The sequence below is a fragment of the Humulus lupulus genome, chromosome 8 (genome assembly GCF_963169125.1).
Source record: "Humulus lupulus chromosome 8, drHumLupu1.1, whole genome shotgun sequence".
NCBI classification, from domain to species: Eukaryota; Viridiplantae; Streptophyta; class Magnoliopsida; order Rosales; family Cannabaceae; genus Humulus; species Humulus lupulus.
The window spans coordinates 32,666,602-32,680,059 of record NC_084800.1 but is presented as its reverse complement, the minus strand read 5'-3'; the positions used below and the strand labels follow the sequence as shown (position 1 = coordinate 32,680,059).

Sequence of the window (13,458 nt, the reverse complement as noted above, 5' to 3'; positions counted from 1 at the left end):
AAGGGAAAATTACATTTTATATGAATTTTTTAATAAAGTTTACAAAAATATGGTTTTTTTTTAGAAAAAAAAAGTTATTTTATGAATTTTTTTAAGAATTTTTACTTTTGTTTTATGTCATAATTTTACTCTTAATTAAATTTCTCAGTAATTTTGTTTTTTATATTTTATTTTTTTCTTTAATAAAATTTTCCATTCAAACTAAAAAAAAAAAGTACAATTTCTATATTTTTGGACATTAATAGGACGAAAAATCCCCGTAAACAAACCCCTTAAGCCTTTGGGCCAACATAAAATGCTAACCCAAGCGGTCATCAATGCCAGGCCAGGCCCAATTCGCCCATTTATTTGGGCTTTTCCTGCTTCTGCCAGTATTCAGTTTCCCACATCTCCACTTGCCTAATAGAACTATCCCTTTTGTGATGCAACTGAGGAATAGCCTGAGGATCGTGTGGAGGCAAAGTACAGGGAATGGAGGAGCTAGGAGACTTCACCATCGAATCCACCATGAAATTTCTCCATGTCCCAGTGGCCGGGCACGCCATGGTTTCGGCGCATAGCTCCTGGGCTCCGGCAGGTATGGTTGGTTTGTACTTGAAAAGCTTTGCGTATTCGTTTAACAGATGGAACATGTAGTCATACACATACTCCATCTTCAAGTCCTCTTGTATAAACTTGCTTGCTTCCTCCCCCATCGCTTCTGCCTAAACATATATAATTATATATATATACTCGATCATATATTAATTACAAAATTAATTTATGAAAAAAATTACCCGGTGAGTGTGATTGTTGCCCCAATCTACAGCGAACTTGAGAGAGGTGCACTTGCTGTTTTCTCTGATAGGCCAGTAGTGCTGCAATGGTTGCATGCCTCTTATGTAGAAATCGTGGTAACGAGACTTGATGTATAAGGTCATTGAGTCGCAAGCTAATATGTATTTTTCACTAACCGACCATGCCCATCCTTCTGTATATATTTTGTATCTATATACAAACGTTCATCATAATTTATTTTATTTTATTTTCGGTCAAACAATCAGCTATTAGTAGGGCTAGGGAGATTAATATTTCGAAAATGAAAGAAGAAAAAGAGCTTTTATTATCATAGCATGGAAATTTGAAAAAATGGTCATATATTTTATTAGATTTAAATTTTCAAAACTTACTTGTGGGTACACTGGTCTTCTAAACCGGATTTCTTGTACCCTTGTTTTTTCTCTTCATCCCAACTCTAAAATAATAAAGAAATAAAAACGAAGAATTAGTCAATATATAAGCCAAACTACCAAAATATAAATTTTTAGATTTCTCTGATAGTTATCCTAGTGTCCAGTTAGTATTTTATTATATAAATATATATATTTTATTCAGGAGTTTATCTAGGTTAAAAATGTATAAAGAAAAAAGATAATATATAAACTAATTATATATAACCTGAATATAGAGGCGGGTATTCCAATCATTTTTTTCGGAAACATTGCATTTGAGAAGGTCCCTTCTTGTAGGAGCCACATACGGGTTCCCTCTCCAATATGCATAGGGTACCCTGTCCTTCCACTTTGTTCTTTTGTTACCTTCTTTTATGTCCGCCAACACATTTTTCCATGGTTTTATATTGCATTCAACCCTGCCAATCCCATTATTGATGAGCTTAATATATATATTATTTAATTATTAACCCCATTTTCCTAGCTACATACATTGATCATGTCAATTGATTTATTACCATTACTACTAGAAATTAATTAAGCACTTGAGAAAAATTGAAACAAAATGATAAAGCTTTCCATTTTCGCACAACAAGAATGAAAATAGACCATGCATCAATTCATCTTATATATTTACGGATTTACCCTAATGATTCCTTATAATAAGATATCGTTGATTAAAATATTATAACGTATTAGAATATGTTTTAGGGTACTTATGCGGTGCACCTCAAAAAAGGATACATTGGTGCACTCTCTTCTAGATTTTGGCTTGGGAAGTATTTTCGGCGCAAATTATTCTTATAGTTGTGTATATTTTAGTTATTTAGAGTATTCTGTAAAATTTTTGAAAATTCTCTATATATTATAGTGTAGAAAATAAAATTCAAATAATTTGTTGCATTCGTGACTGTTTTTTTTTTATGTGTGGGGAAGACAACATATTTGAACATTATTTCAGCACCATAAATTATACAAAATTTTTAAAAAATTTACACACAGACATACCATAAAATTGCCGAAAATACCACGCTAGCCAAAAATAGTAAGGAGGAGCACCTTAATATTTAAACCAAAAGTTTCAATATAATAACATGCAGGGCAACCGCTGGCCAATACGTAGAAACACGTGCATGGCTAAAATCGATGAACATGAGCAAGTGCATAGCGTAAGAGAATTACCAGCCCCAGAAAGACCAATCAGGAAAAACAATGTCCATGCTCAACCGATCGGAACAGTATCTGAAAAGCAGCGGCGGTCGGGGGTTGGGTCGCCGGAAGTCCTTCATTCTAACCATGGGCCGATCATCACAGTCAAACATGAGTTCCAAATCAGGCAACCGACCAGGGTACAGCCTCATCAGCTGCAAAATACCCCATATAGTAAACATGTCCCTAGTCTGTATTGACTTCCTATACTTCTGTACGTAGGCCTTCCCGTCCACGATCACCAGCCGAAAATGCGCCGTCCGCCGAGCTCTCTCCACCATCTCCTTTGTGATACCACTCTCCTTCCAGTGGCTCAGATCTTCGAGAATCCAACGGAAGTATGACGGGCACGTCGACGTAGTGTTACTCGCCGGACGGCTAGGATTTAACGATGACCGAGTAGGGTAGTTTCTTGGACAAGTAGCTTTATTTGTTGCATTTCCATTAGGACAAATAAGTGGAAATTCATCAGGGATTTTGGCTGCTGGTTTTTTGTCTGTTAGTGTTATGATCGCTTTATAGGAGGAAATGCCTGGCAAAAAAGACTGCATAATTCAGATTAAATATAGTGTACTTTGTCGTTCAAATTAGTGACACATGAATGTGTCATTAATTTATGTACAGTTATATATATAGTGTGACTTACAACATCGATCCAGCCTCCAACTAGTAAGATAATGAAAAGGAAAGAGCAGAAGAGAAAAACGATCAGGACAGCGGTGGCAGCTGCGGCGGCTGCTTTCTTCTTGGATACAGGCCGCGGCGAACGACCTCCTCCAGTATCATGGAGTACTATTATTTCTGATGACTCGTCGTCATTGAAGAAGCCACCGGAACCCTTTTGATCATTGTTCCTTTTCATTTTTTTTTTTTTATGATTCTTAAACTCTAATGTGTTATTTTGAAAGAAACTAATTTGAAAAAGAACTTACATATGTTGATTATGAGATCGATATCGATCTCATAGAAAGCTCTCTTAAGAGAAAAATATTTGGTGCTTAAATAGTAATTGCAATTACTTTCAATTATAGGGTTCTCACTCTAATACTAATAAATTAAAGTACTTAATGGATGGGAAATAGTGATTTCTAGTTTCTAAAGTGGGATTCACGTTTTGTGCCCACAATTTACTCCGTCAGTTTAACGCAGAGCTAGATCACCAAAAAGAAAGAAAAAAAATTAAACAAGAGAAGAAGATTTACCAAGTCCAAAATAGTTTGGCAGGTCAATTCCTGAGTCCTACTCTAGGGACTAAAAAAGTTGATATTCATTTATTAAGTACATCCTTTTTCCAAATTAATTTACTTTCGTGTTCATACTAAAATTTAGTACTATTCTCTAAGTGTAGGGCGAGCCGCGGTTTAACATTTTCCACGAAACATTGGATTTTAATAATGAAATTTTTTATGAGAAAGAATATGAAGGAAAAAAATGAAGAAAAATGTTCTTCACAAAATTAGATTTTGAGATTTTTTTTAATAATTTCTTTTATTGTATATATTTATAATTATTGTAAATTTTAAAATAAATTATACTACATTTAAGTTTTAATTTTTCTAGAAAAATAATTTGTTCTTCGTGGATAAGTTGGCCGTGGCTAAAAGGTTGATGGGAGTCCAAGACCAAAATGGCTCCCACAGATAAAGCTTAATTTTTTGTTATAATACCTCTTCTTTTTAAAAAAAAAAATAAATAAGTTGCTACTAATAATATTATCCGCGCGTGAGTTGATTAAAATGAAAACTCACAGATTTATTATTTTGTTTTTAACAAATCTCAAAATAATAAATTAAAAACATATGGGTTTAAGTCTGCAGATTTTCTTCGAAACTAAAGATTATTGGAAGTTTTAGGAAATTTCTGTTTCATCACATGATTAAAATGACGGCTAAAGAGAACTTACAGAGCAGATAAAAGCCCTCGTGAATGTCCTCATTAAGTTAATTACATGCCACTCAAATACTAATATACATGGTAAATAAACGTGTCTAGAATTAAGGTTGGTGATAAATATTGTGATCTGCAGTATCAAGGATTTGCTAAATAACGTGGATGCGGTCATGATTCATGAACTTTGTTTGAATAGTAAGATTTTCCGTGTAGCTAATATTTTCGTGTATTGTGTGCTCAATATAATTTTTTCAAGTGCTCTTAAAATTTTTATAAATAAATAGTCACAAATCTTTACAACTTTAAAATTTTGAAAGACATACATGTTAATAAGAATTATGAACATCAAGTTATTTTCTCCTTTTAACTTAACTTAATGTTCATGGGTGAAGCTGTTACTAACTTCGCTTGAATTCATAATAATTTCTGTTGCAATAGACTTGATTCTGTATCTATGGCTTTAGGATTTAGCCTTTGAAGTGAGGAAAGGCGTATGTTCTCGTGTAATATGTAACTATTTATTTGTGAAAAAGTAATTAGATTAGATCGAGCACCTTGCTACTAATGTTAGTTTAATTTTTTTACTGAAATATTATATGTATCAGCAGTTAGCCTTTTTTTTTAGGGGGTATTTCGGTGGGTGTAACATATTCCCTCATTTAAATGACTAATCTCTCTAAACTCAATTAAGTGAACATTAACTGAACAAGCTTAATTATGCTTAGCAAATCTATTTGAGTGAAAAACTCCGAGAAATTTTGCTAAAAAGCATAAGCAAACCTCTGAGAAGAGGATTTTATTTATAGGAAAAGATAAGAGTACAACTCAGTTAGAAAAGTTGTTAAGAGCTAATCTTGATTACATTACAGAAAAGAACTCTAACTAACATTTTAACCAACCAAACAGAATGTTGGTTATCATCCCCTCAAACGGAAAAGTGTAGATACCACCTTGAGTTTGGTCTTCAAATACCGAAAACGATCATGAGGCAAACTCTTGGTAAGTATATCTGCCATACCACCTTGAGTTTGGTCTTCAAATACTGTAAACGATCATGAGGCAAACTCTTGGTAAGTATATCTACCACTTGATCAAAGCTGGGAACATAGCGGATTGAGAGTTCTTTTCATAGAATCTGATCTCAAACAAAATATTGGTCAATCTCAATATGTTTGTAGCGGGCATGAAAGATTGGATTTGCAGCTAAAGCCCAAGCACCTTGGTTGTCTACCCATATAATTGGAGAGTGTGCAAGTGTAATCTGAAGCTCACTGAGCAGAGACATGAGCCACTTGATCTCGGCAGTAGCATCAGCTAATGCCCTGAATTCACTTTCCGTCCTGGATCTAGCAACTACTTGTTGCCTCTTAGCCGACCAAGAGATGAGATTGCCACCCAAAAAGACTGCATAACCACCAGTAGATCTTCTATCATCCAAGCAACATGCCTAGTCAGCATATGAGTAAGCTTCTAATGACATTGTCGGAGCTGGTTTAAGAAGTAAGCCTTCAGAAAGTGTTCCCTTTAGATACTGAAGTAATCTTTTACAAGCCCCCAATGGACATTGGTGAATGGACATTGGTGGGAGCATGAATAAACTAGCTAAGTTTATTAATAATCAGACCGAGTTAGGTATTGGAGAGCTCCCAAAGTGCTTCTGTATAGTGTCTTGTCCTCAAATGGTGTGCCCTTAGACAAAGCTAGTTTATGAGCAGTACTAGTAGGATTGGAGCAGCTCTTGGCACCCTCAAGATGTAAAAGAACAAGCAAATCAGTGATGTATCTGGCAAAAGCAATGATTCAAATCAGCCACAAGTGTCTTAATCAGTGGCTGGTTAGGCCCTGTGATTAATATGTCATCTATATAGACTAGTACAATGACCAAAGTAGAAGAGGACCCATAAACAAAGAGTGAAGTGTCAGCTTTAGATGCCTGAAAGAGTAGTTTTGAGCTTTTCATTCCATGTTCTAGGAGCCTGCTTACGACCATAGATTGCCTTATTTAGTTTACAAACATGAGTTGGTTTGTTGGGATAAACAAAACCTTGGGGCTGACACATGTAAAACAGTCTCATTCGAGGTCCCATTTAGAATGGCATTTCCAACATCAAACTGCCTCACCTCCCAATTGGATGATACTGTCAAAGCTAGAGCTAAACGGACCATAGTTGGTTTAACTACAGGGCTGAATGTATCCTCATAGTCTATCCCTGGTGTTTGGAGATATCATTTAGCAACAAGTCGGGACTTGAACTTTTCTGAGGTTCCATTAGCTTTCAACTTAACTCTGTACACCCATTTGTTGCCTATGACGTGCATATCATTAGTGTAAGGAACTAAAGTCCATGTCCCTATGTGAATAAGAGCATCATATTCCTTCTGCATGGAGTCTAACCAATGAGGATGTTGAAGAGCAGTACGAGTGGACTTCGATTAAGTGGGAAGAAGAGATTCAGCCAAAGGATGCTTGGTAGCAAGGTAAGCCTTCGACTTGTATACTCCACTACACGATCTAGTTTTCATAGCATGAGTCCTAATTGAAGCAGTAGCTGGAAGAGGAGGTTCCAATAAGACATTTGCAGGATGGTCAGAGGCATTTGATGTAGCTGTAACGGAGATGGTTGGAGGGACAACATGCTGAGCTGATGGAACAGAACCCGATTGTGCAACATAGTCAACATGTGGAGCTGAGGAAGCTGGAAGAGATTTATTTTGTGGAGAAACCTGGACCTCTAGAGAGACAGCTGAAGCAATGTGGGGAGAGATGACAAGTGCTCGAGAAAAAATGGTCGCATCAACAATAGGGGACACATCAACAAAAGTAGTAACATTAAGCAGAGAAGTTGTATTAAATTGAGCTGAAGGAAAACACTGAGGATAAGAAAAACCACATTTCGAGCAATGAAGAGTCTGCCATCCTTGTTTTCACACATGTATCCCTTGTGCCTTAGGGAGTATCCCAAAAAGATAAACTGTTCAGATCGGTATTGAAGTTTGTGATTATTGTATGGGCGAAGATGTGGAAAACAAGCACATCCAAAAGGCTTTAAGAAGCCATAATCGTGTTTTTGATTAAACAAACACTCATATGGACTCAAATCACCAAGAACAACTGTTATAGACAGCACATTGAAAGGCATGCCACCAGTAACTCATGTCCAAACCAGATTGTGCAAGGATTGTTGAACCAATCTCAGTAATGTGCCTGGGTTTTCACTCAGCATGTCCATGTTGCTCATGTGTATGGGGGAAGGGATGCTGAAATTTAATACCTTGATCACTTAAAAATTGAGCAAAAGGACGGTACTCACCACCCCAATCTGCTTGCACTCCTTTTATTGGTAAGCCAAATTGTTTCTCAACAAGACTTTTGAACTGAAGAAAAGTTTCAAAGGCTTGAGATTTTAAAGTTAGGGGAAATACCCAAGTAAACCGACTATAAACATCTAAAAAATGAATATAATATCGAAAATTATTTTTTGAAGATATATAGGAGGGACCCTAGAGATCGGTATGGATAAGCTCTAAAGGTTGACTGGCACGAATGTAGGATAATAGAAATGGTAGTTTATGGCTCTTACCTTGTTGACAAGCATTAAAGAATCTTAGGTCCTTAAGTGAGGTAGATATATTGATTTGTTTTAGGACCTTGCTTAGAGTTGCAGGGGTTGGATGGCCCAATTTACAATGACAGAGATTAACATCTGAGGAAAGAGTGGAAGTAAAAACTTGTGGTGCAATGTCAACTTTATTCATAGTAGAATTGGTATATTTAGGAACTGTTGAAACATTATTGATACAAGAATTGAAACTACTACAGGAAGATGTACAAGAATTAGACAACGTAGAGCTAGAACTAGAAGAGGTAACTAAGTGGCACTGTAAGGAGGTGATGGACAGATTCGGGTTGTCATCTCCTAGCAAGTATAGGCCATCTTTAACCTTCCTTTTGATCAAGACTGCCCCCGTTTGCTTGTCCTTGACAAAACAACAAGATTTGTGAAATTCAAGAAACACATCATTGTCTTTGGTAAGTTTAGAAACACTAACAAGATTTTTGGTTATAGAAGGAACTTTAAGAACATAATTTAACTGTAAAGGAGTAGATGAACTTGAGGATATATTGGCTTTACCAATATGGGAGATAACAAGTCTCTTACCATTTCCAATAGGTAGTGTTTCTCTTGACCCAAATATGGAGTAGCTGAGTCAAGATTTTCCATTCCAAAGGCAACATGGTTTGTTGCACCAGTATCAACATACCAGGCACCATTATCACCAAAATCAGGGACAGATTGAGCAACATAGGCTTGTGGATCAGCATCGCATTCGTGTTCAGCAATATAGGCACGGGGTTGTGTAGTTCCCGGCTTAGGAGTAACCCAATTTTTATCAAACCTCCAAAATGGCAGTTGTACGGCCATACTTCATACAAACTTGGCATAATGGTCGACTGGGAGGATTCTGAGGACGAGAGTAGCCACGAGCAGTATAGTGAGGGGGATCAGAAGTAGTGCCACGACCTTGATTGGAGTAAGATCTGAAACCCCTATTTCTTGATGAACCAAAAGTCAAATTGGCAGGCATTTTGGCAGAGAGATCATTCATGGAGTGGTGGCGCTCAAGATGAGTTTCATTGGACATGAGCAAAGCCTGCACTTCTTCAAGACTTAGCGTATCACTACAGGATGTGATGCCAGAAACAACTGGATCGAACTCCGATCCCAGACCATTGAGGAGTTGCATAGCAAGATCAAAATCACTTACAGGATGACCAACTATAGCCAAAGAATCACCGATGGATTTAATTTAATCAATGTAATCAGAGATGATTGAGTTACCTTTTTGAATGTTGGAAAGTTGTGATTTGAGTTGTAACAATCTTGCTTTCGATTGACTCAAGAATTTTTGCTCAAGAGCCTTCCACATCGAGTAAGAGGTCGTGTAAGAAGCCACCGTGCCAAGAATCCCTTCGGTCATTGAGGAACGTATCCAAGAAAGGAGGAGCTGATCCTTTCGCTTCCATTGAGTGTAGGCAGGATTCGTTTCTCCAGAGAGGAGCTTCAATGGGGGAGAAACATTACTGAATAGGAACTCATCAAGAGCATGCCCTATAACAGTGGGAACAACTTGGGATTTCTAGGCAAGAAAATTAATTCTGTCAAGTTTCAAAGTAAGAGAAGAAGTTAAGGAGTTAGACAATGGATTCCACGCAAGAATCATGAGAATTGCTGAGACCGCCTGAGCAGGAACAGTGGGAGCGGGAGGGGCTGGCGGAACAGTGGTTCATCGGTGTCAATGGCAATGTCGTGAGACGAAGCATCATTAGTATCCATCGTAGACGTTAATCAAGGGCATCTGATACCATGAACAAGCTTATGCTTAGCATATCTATTTGAGAGAATTTGAGTGAAAAACTCAGAGAAGTTTTGCTAAAAAGCATAAGCAAACTTCTGAGAAGAGAATTTATTTATAGGAAAGGAAAGAGTACAATTCAGTTAGAAAAGCTGTTAAGACAGCTAATCTTGATTTTAACCAACTAAACAGAATGTTGGTTATCATTAACAATCGACTAAATATGATTAATATAACTCTTTTTTTTAGTGAAATAACTCTGATTCGTTGATTTTATTTGCATAATTGACAACGAAGTCTTGCTGCTCAAGAGTTGCAAAATAAGTCACCTGGTGAGCAATCCTAAGTAATACAAAACGGCCTATCAAAGATAAGTTTACTTCTTTGTAAATTTCAGATAACTAACTAAAGCATATCCAAATAAAGTACAACAATAAAGACTAAACAACTAAAAACTGAGGAAAACATCTCTCACTATTTCAAAACAGCGAAGACATCGTAGTTTAGAGGTTTCAACGGCCAATTACTGAAAGGTGGTCTTCCTTTCAGAATTTTTGAGCTGAAATTGTACTCTTCTGCTCTTTCCTGCACAAAATAACACATATACTAGTTGATGTGAACAATTAAAACTAAAAGGTTAAGAACTGCTTATACGTCTTATATGGTCATATATTTGATTTAAAAAAAAAAAACAATTCTGAACGAATAGAAGCTATTACATTGCAGAATCAGCTTTCCCTCAAGAAGAATAATTTTTTTATTAATAATTACAATGAAACAATAAGATAAATTCCTATTAAAACCAAATAAATATAAGGTGAGAGAATCCAGATTGTTGGAACTGGCTGTTTCAGTATTGATGTGAATGTGACACCTACAAATATTACATTACCAGCCATACTAAAACTTCACCCTTCTTCACAAACTGTTTCCGAACACACACAACCAATCTCATGCTGGCACAGATGACAATTCATTGAAATTTAATATACGAGTTAGCCAATTGATATAAATTGACATCAGATTCCTTCAAATTGCATCCTAACTCCCAAGTCCCAAGGAAAAGAGGCAGGGAGACTTTATTTATCAATCAGGATAGTAAACTAAATTAAAAGATGTTCACGCATTGATATTATTGTATTTGTACCTTGAGTTCTTGATAAGAAATATCATCTTCTCGGTTTTCAGGAGGTAATTCGAATCTCAGAGACAAGAAAATTTCCAATAACCGCTTTCTGTAGAATAAAAATAAAATAACAGGATAATAATTGAATTAAAGCTAAAATCATCTTATACAATCATATCAGCTTACTTGCATAAAGAAGACTCAGTGGATGGAGACAATGCCCCTTTGGAAGATGTGCCTTGCTTTCTTCCTGTTGTTCCGAGAATGACTTCATGCAAGCCAGACTTATTCCAACATATCGAATATCTGTTGGCCAATTATAAATCTATATGTAGCAACAGCCAGTTGAGAAATAACTGCAACTAGAACAGATCAAGTTCAAAAATCAAATACCCGCATGTTAAAGTGATTGAAGCAGTTTCCGCATGTTGAAACTCCTTCGGTGGTATTGGAGCTGCCCAGAATAGTGGCTGCAAGTGACATTACAGTACTTATTACCCTATCCTTCTGATAATTGTATCAGACATTATGAATTCACAAACCTGGTTCACTTGAAAGGGACTCGTCAGCTCATTCAACAATGGTCGAATTCGATCATATAAAGCCTTCCTCAAGCAATCCTCCACAATAATCTCTCCAGAATAGTTAGATTGACCAACAGTAATGGAAGAGAGGTAAACGGGTTGCAGAAAGTGAGAAAGCAAAGCTCCTGAAACAAGATGAATGACCTCGTCTTTTTAACTATACTCAACAAATTTCATATTACCATGATATATTGAAGATTACTTAAATGGTAACACACCTTCCTCGCAGCCAGGTGCAGAAATGCTCTACGCTACTAGAAAATTAGCATGTGTTGCACGGGCAATATGTTATGATGAAAATTTTAAACTACTACAATTTTCTTTCAAGTTTCTCTTTAGTTTCATTTAGCTATTTTTTAACCTGGGATGCACTTTTTGTATTTAAGAACATACCTTGAACTCCAACAAAATTCCAACGACATATCTTGTCAGAGCAGCTGACGGATAATGTTGTATTGCCTCGACCAGGTTTTCTTTGGACCGAGTTACCAAGTTCTGAAGCATCACCTGAAGAATAATAATCCAGTAGTCAGTTAATACATTAAATGATCAAAAGCAGAAATACAATTAAGCTAAAATTTAAAGCTCCACCCCCGAAAATCTTTATTGGAGCCTCCCCATTCATGGAATCCTTGAGCTCAGCACAAGATGGCTGAAAACCGCATTCTCTTGGTAAAACATTCTTCTCAGGTGCAAATTGTGAACTAGCCGAAGCATCCCCACCTACATGAAACACAAGAAAGCTCCATCATTAACAAGTTTTTCAGAAATGTGCATTATCTAAACCAATGCAATAACCATGGGAAAGGTTATCGTTTATTGTACTTAAGCATTACAAATAGTTACATGGAAGCTGTGATATATACATGTGTAATTGCCAACCCTTCTTCATTCTGTATTTTCTTCTCCTCGTATTATCTTGGTCCAGTTCCAAAACCATGTTTTCATCATCATCACCTTCACACTGTTTGTTTCCATCACCAAGTTTTTGTTTACTGTAAATTTCAGAATTTCGCTGAATCTGCGTATAAAAGTACCTGTTACCATAGAATGAAAAAGCCAAAAAACTGTATTATTTTCCATATAACATGTCACAGAATTTGTAATATGCACTATGGATCAGCCAAAAAAAAAAAGGAGATACATCCATACAATTCATTCAAATATTAAATAAGAAGTCACCACGTGGCAAACCAACATTACATAAGGTAAGGAAAATGCATTCATGTCAATACCAATTCTAAACCTCAGAAGAGAAACTTAACAAACAGAAAAGCTAATTTCCTGACATAAATACATTCACATACAATAGAAAATCAATAAAATTAACACTGTCAATGAAGTCCATAGTCGCATATATGTATGTAACTATAGACACGCATACATAACAAGCATATATAGCAAAATCACTCGAGAGAGAAATAGGAAGTAGAAAAGACCTTAACAAAGATCTCCGTGCAACGATTTCTGCGTGAGAGTCGTTGACTACATCACCATGGGAGGTCAAGCGCGATCGCCCAAGACATTTCGTTCCGGTTCCAAGTGCTACAACTTCCAATTCTGTTGGCACCAAAAGAAATATATATATATATATATATATATAGATTTATGCATATATATATACGCATATAATAAAGAAAAGTACTGAATTAATTTTCCGTGAACATGTAGAGAAAAAATTGTGAATAGGAGGTATAAGAGAGGACCTTGAGAAGGGGATGAGATGAGAAACGCAGCTAAGACGGTAACTTCGCGACCTTGAGGCTTTCCTTTCTTTGGAAGAGACTTGTAAAGCGAGAAAACCTTGTCTGAAACTTTATTCCCACATTGTAGTTTTGTTGGGGAAGAAGGAGAGGACGACGCCGTTTCAGGGAAGCACTCCATGTTCGTGGTTCAGAATCAGAACTCTCTGTACAGACTCGGAGCCGGAAGATAGAGTCTAGACATGGGTTTGGGCCTAATTTCCTATGAAGTGAAAGTAGAGTTGGACCTTGAGCATTTGGGCCACCTTGTGAGCCCTTAAGAAAACGGATTAGAGCATTTCCTATTGAAAAAGGGGTTTCTGAAAAAATATGAGAAAATT

General features: G+C 36.4%; 2 protein-coding genes across 6 annotated transcripts; both read right to left on the bottom strand.

Annotated features, from left to right (window-relative positions):
* Positions 1–212: 212 nt before the first annotated feature.
* On the bottom strand, positions 213–3,366 carry LOC133793660 (uncharacterized). The gene is made up of 6 exons (XM_062230961.1): positions 3,067–3,366; positions 2,394–2,965; positions 1,438–1,630; positions 1,170–1,234; positions 777–987; positions 213–704 (listed from the first exon to the last, which is right to left on the bottom strand). Exons 1-6 carry the CDS (start codon positions 3,280–3,282, stop codon positions 345–347), a joined length of 1,617 nt encoding a protein of 538 aa, XP_062086945.1. The 5' UTR covers positions 3,283–3,366; the 3' UTR covers positions 213–344.
* Positions 3,367–5,081: 1,715 nt separating this feature from the next.
* LOC133796693 (tRNA-specific adenosine deaminase TAD1) lies at positions 5,082–13,299 on the bottom strand. Of its 5 annotated transcripts, XR_009875525.1 has the most exons (12): positions 13,082–13,299; positions 12,815–12,935; positions 12,222–12,412; positions 11,967–12,098; positions 11,769–11,882; positions 11,334–11,500; positions 11,185–11,261; positions 10,978–11,097; positions 10,813–10,900; positions 10,141–10,250; positions 8,471–9,668; positions 6,108–8,288 (listed from the first exon to the last, which is right to left on the bottom strand). XR_009875525.1 is itself a non-coding variant. In XM_062234320.1 (11 exons), coding segments are annotated over exons 1-11 (1,299 nt in total). In that variant the 5' UTR covers positions 13,260–13,299; the 3' UTR covers positions 5,082–6,092. The 5 variants fall into 5 exon arrangements, 4 of the variants coding, with proteins under 4 accessions (XP_062090304.1, XP_062090305.1, XP_062090303.1 ...); XM_062234320.1 differs by lacking the exons at positions 6,108–8,288; positions 8,471–9,668 and adding an exon at positions 5,082–6,093; XM_062234321.1 differs by having other exon boundaries at positions 6,107–9,668.
* Positions 13,300–13,458: the final 159 nt, after the last annotated feature.